The following is an 18,025-nucleotide window of genomic DNA, read 5'->3' on the forward strand; positions in this document are numbered from 1 at the left end:
TTGATATAGTTGATGATTGTGATGATGATAATGTTAATGTTGATGATTGTGATGATGAACCGCTGACAAAGCTCTTGGTCTTGACATGACAGAGAAACAACCTTGTGCATTGCACTGCGTACAACACCTTGGAAACCATGAGGCCGAGTATTATTGGTGCCTACGCATTTCAGAATAATATTCTCTAATAAAGCCTTAATATCATGCTGTGACGAAAGCTGTATTTAGTCGAAGCAAAGAAAGACCGAAGATTTTCGCTGCACCAAAAATCCACAAACGCTTGCTCCGTAGGCTACAAAAAGTCGCATCAAGTCGAGTTTCATATTTTGTTCCCTTTTGCTCACTATGCACTTAGAGGTATTTTCTGGGTGATGATGCCGTTTCTCTTACTACGTCGGCCTTTTATATACTACCACTAATAAGAGTGTACTGCTATGCTGTCTTGACAGAGATTTCAATGTTTTATATTTTCATTTTGATTGACAGATTTCTTTGTGTGTTTGTCTAACTGTTTCTCGAGAACTCGTTTTTTAGAGTGCACTCAATTAATATAAACACAACGATGAAGTAAAAAAGTATGAAAGCCGAATTCTGACTATAGTATCTGGATTTTTCTTGTTCGTGACCATCGGACGATCCAAAGAGATTCGGCTTAATCCTAAACTAATGAGAATTTAATCAGAGTAAGCAAACAGTAACAGAGTGGTTTTGAGATTAAAGATTGAGTCTTTGTATATGAAGGCTCGTGACACCAAATTTATTTACAAGCGGCATCTCACATGTTAGTGTGAACAAAAAGATAATAGTAATATCCATTGTTTTAGGGTCTTCAAATACAGTCAAATCCACCAAATAAATACTAGGAGAGATGAATTATTTCTAGGCAAAACTGGTCACTTAGCAATTGAGAAATGTCCAGAGCTTTTAAAGCGTCTTAACGAAACCAGTTTCCAGAACCTGAAAATGTTATGCATGCAATACAGATGAAACGTATATGCTCTAGGACGAAAACAAATAAACGCCGTAACTGCTATGCGCAAAATCCTGACTAGCCTATCGTAGATCCCATTCAAATGTAGAGACTAAAACGTGCGCTTCACATTTATATGACACACACGACTTTCTTTTTCTCTGACAGCTTTGCAAAATTGTCCACAACATTAACAAATCTAATAATGATCAAATGAGCAAAAGCGTTCTTTTGTATCCTAGTTCATCATAGATGAGACTTTACCTTCTCCCGTAAATCGCGACGATTCTTGAGAAGCAGGTCTCACAGACCCGCAAAGATAGATCACATTCCCCGTGCGAGTTTGGCGGGGTATAACAGCTAAACCAAACGTAGGGCTCTGCATCTTGGAACGCCTTATCACAAACTCCCCTCACTTAAAAATGAAAATTACACCCCTTACTTAACACGAGTAACCTGCAAAGTTCCCCTCACGTGTTTTCACTATGCCTTGTGCGTTATTCGTTTTCTCATTTACGCTACCGTGGTACATGAAGCGGACGTGTTGTAATTTGTTAAGGCAATAAATGGTTACTTATGCTGCACTTTGGATTGAATGAACCGGTGGATTAGGAAATCTTTTGACCGTGACCGGCGTTTTGACCGCAATAACAAGCTCCGGTATAGACTTACAGAATTAGGCGTGCGCCAGTAACCTTTATCATTCGAACGATATCGTGCTGTCGTGATTTTTTATCCCAAAAAAACTACTACGGAACTACTGTTTTCAGATAAGCGTTTTTTCTCATTTGATTAGGAGACAGCGGATCACAGAACGAACATATCATGTACACCGCTCACGTTCACGTGCATGTGCCACATGTGCCAACTATGCAAGTTTGGTGACAGAAACTGCGTTGAAGTTTGCACCTGAATCAGAAGAATTGTATTTTTCGCTTTCTACATTCAATTTGGAGTCTTGTACAGCGTTTATGGGTCCCTGACCCTGGTTCACCAACGGCAGAAAATAAATCCAGACGGTGAAATGCACTCTGATACATTTCTCAGCCGTTTTCGAGAAAACTGTGGCGTAAAAACACCAAGTTTCGCCTTCTATTCACAGTCTATCTGTAGAAATGTCTATCTGTAGGTTGCGTTCTATTTGCTTTCGTCGCTGCTCCGGTTTCAAACGATTTCTTTCCTATCTTTTATATCATTTTAGTATTTTATTTTATAACGCTCTTATGCACTTTATCAGAATTCAGATAATGAAGTAATATCAAATCAAAAGGCTCGCATGTTTTCTTTTAAGTTAATTAGATAAAAACACAACATTAATAGAAAACCGATCCGGATATCGGTACTCTTACAAAAATTGGGGTTTATCTGTTTGGACAATATAAAGAGAAAGACAAAAGAAATGAATCTGCCCCAAAATATGAGTACCAACATGCATTGCGGTACGTGCTGTTCACCTATAAAACGCTCAGAATACCACAAATGACGTCAATTTGCACAAGAAAATCAACAATTACAATAAAACAAGTCAGCTTGATTAGACAGTGCCTGGTTAGATGTGACATCACCTCGCCAAGAATCCAACTACATCAAAACACCGAGGAATTTGTATTGAAAATTGGCCCAAGATTTAGCGGGAAATTTTGAAATTAGGGTCAAAAAGAGATTCTACGACTCAAATTGATCTTTGGGGCTCGATACGAGGACCTTCTTCAGCTTGTGAATTGTGTTTAGAATAGCTTCCTTTCTCTGACAGGTCAAGAGTCACTTACAGAATGTTTGACGAGGACTCCAGAGAAGACACTTCGCCCCGAATAACTTAGTTGACTCGATGCAGCGATGCAAGTATAGTGAGATAAAGTTAACTGCTTGGATTGAAATCTTTTAAAAGGGAAACAATAAGTAGAAAAATAAAAGGACACCTTGCTAAAAAATAAAAGGACACCTTGCTAACAAGGATAGTCTTGTGACAGTTTGTGGGTACCAACAGCGTCCTTGTAGCTGTTTTCCAAGTGCTCAGATATAAAAAAATGCTGCTCTTAGCTTCTATCCTGCTAGCAGAGCTTTCTTCCTGTTTGTTTCTATCATTTCACTTATAGCGAAAGAACATCGAAAGAACAGACTCGCGGCACGGATAAGTTAACTGATAGAAGCAAACAGGAATAAAACACTGCTTGCAGGGCATTAGCTTCAAATTCTAAAAAGCGAAACACTACTAAATATAGATCGAACTTTCGGCAAAACAAACACACAATGAGAAACCTTTCAACCACTTGAGATGCCCTGTTTCGAAGCTAAATTTAGCCAGATGACTTTCATTTAAATAAAAAAAAGAAGCTATCGAAACTCTTTCTCGACGTCTATAAAGCTTGGACACATTCCATATAAAAGCGTTTTTTTTTTTATAAGACCACTATTGTGTGAAAAGCGGTTTGGTATAGGCGTTTTAGAGAGAACAATCGCGTCGAGGCAAGGGCAGGGGTTTTAACCTAAAATGTCCACATTTGATGAGGGATTTTGCTATCTGCTTAATATCACCCTACAGGAAAATAATTTCAGTAATTCACCGTGATTACAGACAGGGACATGTGACTTGATAATTGAACATCTCTTGATTCTCGGTCTAATAATTATAGTAGCTGGTGTTGATTTGCGCGCCACGGAGCCAGCTAATCCACGAAATTGAGAAGCTTGTTATTCACTGATTCGGGTCTTTTCGTCATAAGAATAGTATTGCATCCTCGTCTGAAGCTTAATATGAAATCGAAACCAAACTTTCAGAAGCTTCAGGGTGTCTCTTATTGAAAGAAAATGTGTTTTGAAAAACCTGTGACCTTCGTTTAAGGCTTAATGCATATACATAAAAAGCTGATTTATGCACCCCTTAGGCATTTTAGTCTCGTCGAGAACATACTAGAATAATAACATGCAATATCGAGTAAAAATGTGTTTCGGAGTATTAAATGTTTTAGACAACGTCGCACTAAAGTAGTATTGTTTTATTTCCGTGAATGGGTCTAGACGTTACTTCATGACATAGAAAGTTAACAAGCAATCTAAACGTTTATTTTACAAATTTAGGGAAAATCGCTGTATTCGCACTTAAAGGTTGATAAATGAATCCAATTAACAATGCGTATTTCACACTGAAAGTGATCGCTTTGAAAAATTGGTAAAATATATCAGTGATATTGATCACCTGTTGAAACCGATAATTAGGCTGTCTGGGTGAGCAAAAATATCTTGAACTATTCTAGAACATATTTACCAGAGGACGTAGCTATGATTTTTTGATGAAAATTTAAGACGAAAAATATCATCGCCTATTTCGAGTAGACGAACAACTTACAGGTTTCCATGACAAGAAAATTAAAAAACATTAAACACCCTAGGCACCATGACCCAGGAATCACTCTATCGCCTACTTTAACTGGAAACGCTATTCAATAACTTAGAATAAGATTTAATATGTGCTGTGCTAGACTTGTCACCTTACCTGACCCGTCCTCGTAAAAACCAAGAAGAGTTCTTTCGTATTTCCGCAAATTCAGCTTCAACTGTCTATTCTCCTTCGCCAACCTCTTAAAAGTCTTCAGCGCTTTCATTTCACGTTGGAGCGCATTTTGCAGTCTTTCCCGTAGGATTTTATTTTCGGCTCTGAGGATATTGAATCGCTCACTAAGGTGTGAATTCTCAGTGTTTTGAGCGGCCGTCGACGACAACCTAGACGAACGACTATCTGGTGCTGAAGTGACACTATTCATGTTTTCATCCATTACCAACGAACCCAAAGCTTCTTCCAGATATTTAGGGTCAAATGCAGCGATGCTTGCGGCAAAGGAGTCTGAGTCCGCTCTCTTCCTGGCCTGAGTATTATTGGGAACGTAATCCCTTGTTCGTCTTCTTCGCAGTGGTGGGCTATGTCCGGCTTGTACTCGTTCAGACATTCTAACGTTCACTGCCGAATCCATTTACTGGGGGTCTTGGTTTTCCTGTAACAAGGCCGAATATTAGAAATGGCTGGTATCTTCATTTAATAATTGTGGTGGCCTGGTACGCGGTAGCTATGGCATAACGTTTTACATCCTCTAGAGCAATGAATGGTCCGGGTTTCGTGGCAGATAATAACAAACTCTTCCAAGGAAAAAAGGAACCCCTGAAATCCAAAGCTTCAAATAGACTCAAAGGGAAATTGTTTTATATTAATCATAGTTTTGAAATTGCTAAATTGTTTAAATTCTAATCATTTTGAGCCGAAAATTATCATTCTATAAATCTCGAATTGGTTATTATTATCATTATTATGATGGTACCACGCTGGAAGCCCTACGATATGCCGCTGATAAGGAAAGGCTCGCTTAGCAAAACACACGAAAACAAGTAAACAATTTTTAAACAGGATAAATTGGCCATCAGATAGAAACAGGGGGAAAATACAAGAATGTTGTCGTGTTCGATGCAGATATTACGAGTGCAAATATTGGTGTTACGAAACATGACTCAAACAACTTTTTACAACAACCCCAAATTACACACCTCAGAATCAACAATTATTCCAAACCATTCATTTGTTTAGAGATGCCTTGATAAATAAACTTTAGGAACTAAAACACTAGGGAATTCTTAGTCTGTCGATTTTGAATTGAAGTTAGATTAGAAACCGTCTAAGAACCGAAAAGTGCTAAATAGTCAAACACACAAGTCTTCTACAAAGCCAGGCTCGCACTTACAGTTATTTCATGCTGCGTTACAGTCCACATCGCCTTTGAACCGAAATCAGCTAAACATCCGGTTGGATTTCAGTCGAGATTAATAACTTACACAACCCTTTTCTCGGGCTAATAGCTGCTAAACAACCAATTGAAGTTATATACGTGCATGTATTATGGAAAGCAATCCCTAAGGGCTTAAACAACGCTTTCTTTTGAACCAGTCACCAAGGACTTATTTTGCATATGTTGGACCGCGCGTTTGAAAAGGCTATTGTTCGGAAGTGGGCCGACTAAATAAATTCAATAAAAACTCGGCAATGAAACCTTACTTCCTTTCATATAACCCACAGACCACATAAGTCGAGGTTAACAATACCTGGAATAATGTTTTTTTTTTTTTCACCATTCCGAACTGATCTTTAAAAAACTATGGATATAATCAATGGCGAAGTGGTTTGATAGGGTTGTAATGAATACCAGAGAACTTTGACTCACATTAGAAAGTGGCTTTCACTCCTTTTCAGGTGCATCAATTCGATTTCTTTTGAAAATGACACGACTGCTTGTCGGAAGAAGATTGATGCGTAAATCTACAACATCCATCATGGTTGAGCTATACCTCAATACCAAGGCCACAAGAGCGGCATATCGCTAACTTGCTCTAGGTACTAGCAGAGGAGAGATCAGGAGAGATGACCTTCAAAATTGTATTGGGACGTTTGACAAGCAAATAGTATCACATAACAGACTGACTTGCAGCAGTGGATGCGCACAGACACTCGAGTTGAGGACGAACTGGCGGAGCGAATCAAAATCGCTCTCTCAACAGTTTATTTAATCAAAGTTGATAGGAAGATAAACAGGTCTAGTTGTAAGATGCCCTTGCAATTATTCAAAAATATGTAAAAGCGAGTGCCAAATGTCGGGGGTAATCGCACTTTCACTGTGTCAGAAAGAAATGGACCTCTCTTAAACTTTTAATTAGTCTCTAACTCATTTGTGTCTTGTCTTGTCTTTGTTTTGTCGAAGAGCAGCGCTTTTCTTCATATAATGAACGTGACAATATTTTTGCCGGTGTTGGTTATTTGAGGGATTAAAAGGCTTTAAAAATGTCAGAAATTCGAATGTTTGAAGGGAAATTTGCTCAGGTTTTGCAGTACGTAATTGGAGGATCAAGTTGCGCTAACTTTAAGAATCATACTGCACATGCGCATCCTCAACCAATCAAAACTCACGATAGAAAAATTCGCTTGAGCTATAAAACATCCAATGCTCTTCATATCAGCTTGTCAAATATATAGAATTTAAAGCCAGTTTTAACCGAACATGCTACTGCAAGCTAAGTAAGCCACTCTTCAAAGAGAGGGCTCAAATACCTCGAAAGAAAGACCAAAAATGAACAACGTTTCCAATGTTTCATAAAGTATTTCCTACAGAAAAATTATTCAGATAAAATTTTGTACAAAAATCGCTCATGAGCTCATAGACGAAACCAAAATCTTTCCCATACATTAACATTATCAACAATGCAGACTTCTGCAAAGCGCAATGTTATGCCGTCAAACTAGCTTTGCGTACCTCACTTTTCATTGGTGTCCTGTACGTGAAATGTTCGACCGAAGTCCTTGCGATGCAAGCTGCTTCATGTTCCATGCATCTAAATATTTTATTGAATACTTTGCTCTCTCATAGTACTAAGGTAAATGGGATACAAAACACTAAAGAACTTTTCTCTTTCCATCGCACCTTTTACTGTCATTGCTACCACATTAACACCCTTAAAGGAAACCACAAAATGATGCGGAAAAGTTTGAAACTTACGGATAGAACGGCGAGAAAAGAGAGAATTTGTGCTCTTAGAAAATACAACCAAACCACTGCCACTATCAATATACAAATTGCAAATTTTCAAAAGCGTTTGACTTTAACCTATATATGTTTATACGTGTGCCAGGCCCAGTATATATTCTGATTTGCCCGCCCCTTTTGTTTTTATAAGAATTATTCAAACAGCAATTTATATAAAAGGTCTTGAACATACGCGCGTTGAGCTATGACGAGTCAAAACATTGTCCATGGAGCGCAAAACACGCCTCCACGAAATCGAAATGAATTTGCTAGTCAAAACAAACTTACAAAACTGTTTCTTTGCATGAATATTCCGAATGAATACTTTATACCATGCCGATATGAAAAAAACAGCTTTTAAGTAGTTCTCACGAATTTCTTGATGATATAGTGGTATAGTCTTTGATATATTTCAAGTATATCGTACAAAATAATAGTGTAAATAAATTTACAAAAAAAAAAAAAAACTTACAAAACTGTTTCTTTGCATGAATATTCCGAATGAATACTTTATACCATGCCGATATGAAAAAACAGCTTTTAAGTAGTTCTCACGAATTTCTTGATGATATAGTGGTATAGTCTTTGACATATTTCAAGTATATCGTACAAAATAATAGTGTAAATAAATTTTGAAATCAGAATTGAATATTAGATAATAACAATAACACCTGGGAATATTCAAATAGTTGAAACTCGTTACAAGTTGCTCAAATTAATCTAGAATATTCCACCATATTGCATAGGGATTCTATATTTTGTAAATGACAAACTACTTGATAAATAGACCGCCGAGATCAGGCGTAAAGTAGCAAAAATTTTCGTTCCGAGGCTTTATATTTAATTATATTTCATCTTTTACTGAATAACGCTATTATTCCGATTCGAAGTAGAAAGCGGAAAAATACCTCGAAAACATCAACCAGCCACTTCCTTTTAGAATTATATGCACTTGTCTTACATCTATGTACTACATTTCTACATACAGAAGCCCTAAACCTTTCTGTAAATATAGTTGTATTCTGTGATAAGTATTATTGTATAAGGACTATAAGTACTTTGTACTTACCAAATATTCTTTTCAACAGTTATGGCATTGTATGCGATAAGCAGATGTCCTTATCGTAGAATTTCTTTATGATTTCGTATAACTGGACGAAAACAAGCGCCTAACTTTCGACCCGTTCATGAAAAGCATGGCTAAAAAAGTCAAGGAAACTCTGTTGTTAAACCAAACATGTTTTGAGTTTCGCTTTTTGTCAACAATAGCACCTAAAACAATCCATCAATTTTGCCAATTGAGGGTATGTCACGTCTAAAACCGCCATGTCACTGGGACGTCAAATACATTCGAAGAGGATAAAATTGGGAAAAATGGATAAATGAAAAAATCTTAGGTAATATTATCCAATAATTTTGAGCCTAAATCTCTATTTAGTGTATTTTTCGCCACTAACCGACATTACAGACTCCTGGTTAGATTAGAAAATAAAACAATTGTCTTTTCTTAACAGGTTATTTGAAATTCTAGTTATCAGTTATAAATAGACGTTACGATGATTTATGTCATTGCATAGTCCTTTTTTTCTCTAGCATTTTGCATATTCAGTGGAAAAAAGCACGCAACTAGCTTATTTTAACTAACAGCTTGTTGAATATGAAATTTCGAGAATTGGACTGGAATTATAAACGGGACTCTACATTAATAATTAAAAAATACAGACAAATACTATACCGAAATGTTTGTCGTTGTCACGTCCGAATTATGCCGAAAACAGGAGAGAAGGTAGCAATTGTGTTAAAAATTTTCGTGTCTAAACACAGCATTATCGTAAAAATGTGTATGTGAGAGAACTGAGGGGGTGGGGGGTATGGAAGAATTATATGGAAAAATACCGTTGTTATCTTTTCTTATCATTATGAGAACAAGAATCGGGTTTTGTATGGTACATGAACGAATACTAAACTAAGCTTTTCACTTCGCGTGCGTTAACATGCGTATGGTTTACAAAATAATAAAAGCAACGCGCAAGCGCAAGACAAAACGCCTATATGTATGCCTATGAATCCATGTTTTGAAATAAGTAATTTTTGGCAATTAACCTAAAAGCTTCTTTTTTCTAATTTTGCCCCTTTGTAAACAGATAATTTTGAACAATTTGTGAGGATGTGCACGAATGTGAGGGAAAATGAAAGTGAACGAGCTGGAAGATTCTGCAGTCAGCAGTGAAAAAAACAAAACATAAACAAAACTCGTAGATAATCAGATAAGTGTTGGGCCCACCTTGAAATAATGGCCAAGGTAAAAAAAAAACACTAAAAAGTCAAAAGGTTTAACTCATTTATATTAATTCCCTCTATTTTATCAGTTTATAGGGAACCAGAACACATATTCAATTATACGCTTAAGACACAGTAAAGGTTTTCTTTTAATATGTAGTAGCTCTGAAACGACAGGGATTAATTAAAGAGACAAAGGAGGCTTATGGACTTACATTAATATAATCAAAACTATCTTGAATGTTTTTCAGCTTTTTTGACCGTGCTTGCTCAGTGAATACACAAATCTGCACGTTTGAGGGGCTTTGGCGAGTGTCATTTATGTATGAATATACGTTTTCCCAGCCCTTATGAAACGGGTAAAGGGAAACTAATTGAATGGAACAAATTACTGATGTGCAGGTTGCACAAGGTTGATAGAAAAATAAGGGACTGGATCTTCCTTAAGTTAAAACAGCTAAAAACTAAAAATAATGAATAAATAAAACTTGGGGGAAACCCCAGGTCTAAAGCATTTACTGGTTTTCAAAATAACATACGTATTACTGCAGATTACTGGCACTTATAGCTCTTTTACAACAAAGGCTCTTAACACTTCAAAATATAAACCACTAATACCTATTTCTAGTCTAGTAAAAGGTACATTGAAAGGGCACATATTTATTCCTTTTTCCCACCACCAACAGAAACAATTAAAAAACAAAACACATTCGACCACTTTCGAATTCATAAAAATACTAACGCGTGATAGCGGTAGAAGAAAATATTATTTATCAGATTTAGGAATAACTAGATTAACAACGATTATTTCACAATAATGTTGGGAACTATCATCCAAATACGAAGATAGTAACAATCAGAAATTTGTAAATGCTTATTCTTACCCCACATGACGAAATCAGCTTGAATCCGATCAAAACACTTGCAGAGTACGTCCGTTTTTATCCCAAAGCACTCGATTTGGATAAAACAAGATTAGATGTGATGTATACGTCGCGCACTCATCGACGCAGCCTCGTAAATTCTCTTAGACGCAGAATGCTGTGTCAAAAAGTATTTAACAATAACTTGTACTGATCTGTTTAGTTTCTGTGACTCCTCTGGTGATTATGAACCTGGAGGATGTGTGACACTCGGCAAACTAGGCGGGGCAAGACTTAATCACTTCTTTGCGGCGGCCGAATGAGTTTAATTGTTTTTCATTCCGTTCCGTACGTGCGCTACAGCGCTTCACAAGACACGAGAGCAGTTTAATCGTTTTTGTGATGGAGTTCTAACAATTTTGTTTATTTAGCAGTGAGAATTTTGTTTCGTGCTGGGACATGCGAAGGTGATCAGTGTGTTTAAGACCGTTAGACAATATGACCTCACGCACAAGCTTGTACGGTCATCAAAGACACGAAATACAAAGAGTCTATTTTATAGAGCAAACTAGTACAAGTGCGTTGCGATAAAGCTTCTTAGCCGGTATCCTCATTTTCATTATGTCGTTTAGTCATTTTCGCGTACTCCTTCAGGAAGGTCATGCCGCGGACTAACCTACAAGAACAAGCTAAAATAGAAGCACAATAAAAAAAATATAGTGTATCTTTGTTTTATGGCACAAAAGAATTAAAGCGTTAATAAATAGGATTCGTTACGAAGCCAGTAAAGATCATTTAAGTCATTAATTTGATTCGGCAGCTTTTTCTCTAGCAACTTTGTGAGAGAGTGACAGACCGCATAATGTGGACGCAGTTTTTACCGCGACGCAAAGTAGGGGGTATGTTCAATATGTGCACAGCTTTCGAAATTGTTGACAAAGAGATTAACTCAATGCGGGCACAATTTGTTCCGACCTGAAGGGCGATCTTGAATGTACCAAAAACACCGCTTAAAATCCTCTAGAGCTCAACCAAAACACACAAGAAATAACAAGATATCTATAGAGAGGTTTCAAAGCTTGTGGGGCGAGAAGAAGGGGAAAATTCAAGAAATGTTGAACATATGGCATAAGTATTAATTAAAATGCTGTTAAGCTAGTGATAATATTTACAAATGAATATTTTTTCTACGTGTTCGCACGAACCAATCGATGATAATAAGAAGATAGAAAGAGTTTCTCCTTTTTATTGCCAAAGCATGAATCGGTTTAGAACGAAAAAAACAAACAGTTGTTTTAACAGGTTTATATATGCCATTTTCCATAATTTAAAAAAGAAGAACCTCTAAAAATTTCAAGAGTATACTGACTAATTGTAGCAACTATGAAATATATTTCAGTTTAGTTACTGATGATTATATTTTTCATCTTTGTGTTTCGGGATTCCTGTGGCGCGTGGGAATTTAAAGGCTATGTGCAGACGTCCTATCCGAGCGCCTGTGAAGGTTGCTGAAACACATCTGATACATTTGAGATCATGTTCCCATAGGGATTTCAATGGTTTCTCCGGTAGGCAACATTACTCCGGTAGCTAGCGCTATGTGCTGTAGTCCAAAATTTATTATGTGATTCTGCATGTCAAATTGCAAATTGCCCTTGAATTTATCCAGAGCCCTTTCAGACCTACCCTACCAATCGTAATGGTGAAAAATTGTGGCTAGAAAATTCTTGAAAACCCAGGGCTTCGAAGTTAGAATAATGATGATTTTCCACTGCCATTTTTATAGGTTTATAGCTTTATGCTCTATGACAGTGGACAGGCTGTGTCTTAGAGAATCTACGAAGCTTGTCTGAAAACACCTCCCCCATCACGTCAACTCTAATAATGCAAACTTTTCGAAACTTTACCCAAGAGCTTAGCCTCGTTTGATTGAATCAACGAATTAATGAAAAACCCGTATATACAGCTCCATGCCAGGGCGTTTAACACATGACATACCATATTTGGGGGGCCTCTTCAACTCCACACTCACGTAAACCTGCAGGGATTCACGTGCAAACAAGTGTAACCCTTTCACTCCTGGGTACTTTTGAGTAAAATTGTAAGAAAAACAGACTGAAAACAGAAACTCCCCATCCCCCCCCATTTCAAGTCCAGAACTATCAGTTAAGCTAAGCTACCGCTGACCCAAGACGGTATGCCTTGAAGTTTCCAACAATGCACTGCGGTGCCTTTTCTTTCTAGCGACGGCACTGCTACAGCCTGTTGCTTACAACAGTTTTGCTTGTAATTTGCTTAAAAAATTACAGCTTTTTCACATCTGGAGAGTGCCTTAGGACATCATAAATTCTACTTGGGCATAATTAACGCTGTGCTTATGGATGTTTGCACGCTAAGTGTTGATTCAATGGCATAATTCCTTATCTGGGCTTCACCAAGTGGGAAATGAATTTTCTAGTGAATGGTCTCATACTCTCCAATGTGGGCCATCTTTGCTACCCGACCTTATTCAAAAATTGTTTTCAGGCTTATTCTAGGTTCCTTGGACCTGGGAATGCTTTGTTTGGCTTCGGGGCAAAGAGACTTATAAAAAACTGTTATGATTCTGGGGGAGGAGATTGCCTGCCTGTCTGTCAAGGTGTTTCCAAGACTCCCATGATGCCGTGCAGGCATGCAAAATAGGCTAAACATGGTGCGGTGACTAGCTTCTAGTGGAGGTTCTAGCATTGATTATTGTGACTGAATGCTGTAAAATGAGACCTGACGGAGCGCAATAACGGTATCTATTTGTGACTCAAGGTTGATATTTTGACAAAAGAGTCAATTCTATTACATTGCTTGGATGCGCTTTTGAAGGTCGTCTATGCCTTGGGGGAATCCATGAGTATCCGGGTCTGGTGATGGTGGAGTTGGGCCTATATTTTACAGGCGTCTCAGGGCGTAATAGTAATGAAAGACGGAAAGTAGCATTCGTAGCGGGCGCCATTTTGAGTCTAGACAAAACGCTTATTTGCTACCACAGGTCTCCCGCGCCGCATCCGCTCTTTTACAGCGATAGTTCTTTTTCCATGCCACTGAGAGAGTGGTTATTACGATTCTCCGGAAACCCCCCTTCCCTCTTACTGTTTAAAAAAAAACACACTTCACTATAAAAAAACTTGGTTGAACTCCCTGTGGTTCATAGACTCTATTTGAGAGACACGAGCGTGAAAAAGACCAAATTTTTTTTCTCTACATCTCTGCGAGCTGTGCGTGGCGTAACCGACTAAGACAGGCCTGGAATCCTGGTTATTGCCTCCCTATTAATGCGCCGGTACCTCAGGTTCCTTTGTGTTGTACAGTTCGCTAGATAGCGGTGCTGGGGCCGAAATCTTCAGCCTAAGCCGTAAAGCTTTAGCTGCCATACGGTGTTTCAGCGACTGTCTGGAAGTATGGTCTATTTTTTCTCTCGTTTCATCTGATCTGAGGAGGTTCGATCCTCGGGCAATTGGCTCTACTTTTTTTTTCTAATACTTATCAGTACTTTACATGGCTTCACTTTTTCCTTTTATTTCTGTTCTTGGTTATATTCTATGTGCTAGAGAGGATTTTCTGTGTCTGTGCAGGATTAGATATATATAGGAGAAGACCGCTTTCTAGAAAGACGATTAAGGTGCTCGCGCCTCTTGCGCCCAACCCAACCCCCTTCGCAGTCATCTTTTCTCCTCGGAAATAAAAAGCGTTTTCCAAATGCGAGCTTTCTGTGGAGAATAGAGAAGGAAATGACGCAGGGGAGGGGGGGTACTAGTCTCCCGCGTCTTTTAAATCACAAACACAGGGATCCCGAATCTAAATAAAGCCCAGTTCAACAACAAAAAAGCCATTACAGAGTAAGAATTGCCTGCGGAAGAGGCTACGCCCAACCCTACGCGGCTGGTTCGTTTATTTAATTTAAAAATCAAATTAATTTTGAAACATTTGGCGCCTCATACCAGCCATGATATACTACTTTGGCTAACTTTTATTCGATTACATATCAATATTTGGGTGACCTTCATACCCACTCGGCCGACTTCTTGGAGGCCTGGGTCTAAGGGCTTTTCAAGATCAGTGAGAAAGATTTGATCAAGCGATCAAGTTTTTCTAACAAATTTTGGCCGCGAGTCTCAAATTGACAGGAATCCAGCATTTTTTACCATGTTTTCTGGAGATCCGGGAGCGGGAAAACTTTAGCTCTTCTAAATATGGGCATCAATGACCATATAAGGCAATACATACGAAGGACACTATGTGTGGGGAATATGTTTGATATAATTCATGCGTACTTACACGTCTTCTTGCGTTCTATTTTAACCATTGACGCATTCTGTGACCCTTGTGCATTTTATATTCTTGATGTATTACATATTGGCTTTGAATATAAAAAAGGTCTTCTGGTCTTATTCACATGGAAATCAAGTGGATATTGCTACTACATATTATTTGTTTTGGTACCTTTTGGTAAATAAAAAACATCTTTTCAGATTTGTTTCTTAATATCTGGAAATCCTTTATCAGCTTACCACACAAGCAGACAGCGCGATATTGTTTAATGCTTAGAAAATGACAGAAAATACAAAAGTTACCAACTTGTTTTCAAATTCTTTTGATAACTGAGATTCCCGGTATGCACGACCAGACGTCTAAATTTAAATCTTAGTTTGATTTCTGCTCAGTACTGCATATTTGCCGAAGCTAACAGCCCGTCACTGATCAACACCACCCTGACTAGTAAAAAGTTAAGATTCTGTCATAGCAATGGACGCGAGCAAAGCCCAAAGGCAACCAAGAGCAAAAAGTTTATCAAGCTATAAAAATAAGTCAACTTGGCATTTAACGAAGGTGTCGATATGTTGCGCTTATGTTTGTGATTGCGTTTAATCAAAGAGTTGGGTACCCAATTGGTGTTGTGCTGCCTACCAGAATATCTGTCAGCTTCCTGTCTTAGTCTTTACATTTCCTGCGTGCAAGTTAATTAGTTGCAACTTGAATATCTACTGAAACCTTGGATACGGCAATACATTGAGTGTGATATCTTTCAGATTCGCGAGGCAATCTGAGCAATCGTTGACGATACTCTTGCGCCATGACAAAGATAGTATCAATAGTTCTTACGACAATCCTTCTCCTGTGTGCGCTACAAAAATGCACCTCTACTGGTAAGAATAATTTTAGGCCCGCCATGCATTTGACGAGTAAACTGTGCTGCACACGCCCAAGGAAATTAGGGCCAAGTACAATTCTTTTAGGGCGCATTATGACATTCTTTAAACGCAAAGAGCACAAGCAATCAGAACTCCTTTTGCAGTCTGCTCATTCTTGAAAATGTAAAAATTATATGTCTATACATGTCTACTAGGACCATTCGGTGGGCCTTGAACCTTTTGATAAACGCAGAGCACGCGTCGCACCATAAACAGGCGCGTACACCCAGGATTGGCTGAAGGGGGGGGGGGGGGGTGCTCAGTCATAGGAATTATATGGAAAATGCATAGAATTTGAAGATTCCTTAATAAAAAATGACCCACTTTTTGGCCGCCAAGGGGGGTGCGCGCACCCTGCACCCCCCTGTGTACGCGCCTGATAAAGCTTTTTCAAAGAAGACTATCCTCTTTATATTTGGTGTTATCTGATGCTGTCAAACCCACAGTCATTTATTGTTCTTAAAAATTGTTATAGACTTTTCAATGATACTTATTATATGTCTGTTGATAACATTATTCTATTCATTGAAATCCTAAAGGTGTTTGGAGAAGCTTGAGCCGTCGTCCTGTGTGTTTCATGGCGAAAAATGACACGTATGGAGACATATGCCCTACGAAGCATGGTTTTCTGGCAGCCGTAAAGCTGGTGCACCTGACTGGCTCGGTTTCGTGTGATTACAGACACAAAAACTACTTCAGCCATTGGGGATGCAATCACCCACTTTACCCGATCAACATCTTTGTGACCAATGAAAAGAACCAAGTTCTTTTTCCCCGTGTAGGAGTGCAGTAAGTTTCACGTGACAAGGGACTAGGACTAGGAAGCGACAGGCAAATTCCCCCCAGGGAGACTCCCATAAAAACAGACGGAGGTAATCGTCTGCAAAACAAACACGGCCGTAAGTTATAACACTTTAGATGTGGTCAACAGTAAATTTACTCCTAATATATAGCACATTATATTAGTGTGGCGAATTTTCAACCCATGAGATAACACATTTTCTGTTTTCCTGAATTCTGTTATGGTCACCGCCAACATCTGTTTTTGTGACGACTTTTGAGAGAAAAATCCCGGGTACGGGCCTGTATATAATGGAAAAAAGAGTATAATACTCTCTTGAAATTATAAGAGTTAGCGTGAGACCCCTAGAAGGTAAGGGATAGCAGTTGGAAGAATTCTGTACCCTAAAAGATGATAGGACGTCTACTTTTACAGAAATTCCCCCTGGGCAAAATTCAAAGACGATTGATTAAGGAGAGTTGATTCAAAACATACATTTTGAAGCAATGCAATGTAAGGTGTGTAAGGGTAATGGTAATAGTAATGGTAATAGTAACGAACGGTATCAGTAACGGTAATGGTAGTGGTAATGGTAATGGTAATGGTAATGGTAATGGTAATGGTAATGGTAATGGTAATGGTAATGGTAATGGTAATGGTAATGGTAATGGTAATGGTAATGGTAACGGTAACGGTAACGGTTACGGTAGTGGTAGTGGTAGTGGTAACGGTTACGGTAATGAGTTACGGTAGTGGTACTGGTAGTGGTAATGATAATGGTATTAATCCCCCGCTGTTTTACATCAACCCAACTTTTTTTACTCCTTGCAAATATCTCTTTCATGTTGTAGTTATTTACGTTCAGACGATATTGCACGTTGGTACAGCATGGACGCTTTCGACGCTCGATCCAGCGAGCTGGTCCTACAGTACGGGTTTGACAGGGGATACTACATCGGTCCAAATTCCGTTCTGCGCGTGTGGTATGGCGAAGATCTGTTTAACGTCTCTGAGGCGGATAACTGGCAAGGTGTGCGCTAGAGTCTACGGCTACTTCATCTGAGAGACTAGATTTAACATATTAACCAAATACAATAAAAATAATAAATAAACAAGTAAGTAAATAAACAAAAAAGAAATAATAAAGCCTTTATTAAATATCTGGCTGGCACAATCTCAGTCGAAAACGATACCTAAGATCTCTATAAAAGGAAAAATCGAAAAGTCGAAAAAGCGACTCACTGATACCAGGAGGGGTGCCCACTCATGAGCATTGTTAGCATCAGAGTAATTTACAATTCTGTATAAACGTTACCTTTTGGCAGCAGCAGAGAGAAGCAGAGAGAAGCTGG

At 38.4% G+C, this 18,025-nt stretch overlaps 1 protein-coding gene and 1 pseudogene across 6 annotated transcripts in view; one reads left to right on the forward strand and one right to left on the reverse strand.

Annotated features, from left to right (window-relative positions):
- LOC5522112 overlaps positions 1–10,926 on the reverse strand; it is a 25,767-nt gene extending 14,841 nt beyond the window's left edge. Inside the window, exons 1-2 of one of the 6 annotated variants that reach the window (XM_032367195.2) lie at positions 10,692–10,926; positions 4,464–4,959 (exon numbers count right to left, since the gene is read on the reverse strand). In XM_032367195.2, the coding sequence (XP_032223086.1) occupies positions 4,464–4,938 (475 nt within the window). In that variant the 5' untranslated portion in view covers positions 4,939–4,959; positions 10,692–10,926. Of the gene's footprint in view, positions 1–1,234; positions 1,507–4,463; positions 4,960–5,503; positions 5,664–5,697; positions 5,997–6,174; positions 6,655–8,596; positions 8,982–10,691 lie in introns of those variants that run through there. The other 5 variants (XM_032367194.2, XM_032367193.2, XM_032367191.2 and 2 more) reach the window with 5 other exon arrangements.
- Positions 10,927–15,726: 4,800 nt separating this feature from the next.
- Positions 15,727–17,815, forward strand: LOC125573239 (annotated as a pseudogene).
- The last annotated feature ends 210 nt before the right edge of the window (positions 17,816–18,025 follow it).

Source organism: Nematostella vectensis, chromosome 10 (genome assembly GCF_932526225.1).
Source record: "Nematostella vectensis chromosome 10, jaNemVect1.1, whole genome shotgun sequence".
Classification (NCBI taxonomy): Eukaryota; Metazoa; Cnidaria; class Anthozoa; order Actiniaria; family Edwardsiidae; genus Nematostella; species Nematostella vectensis.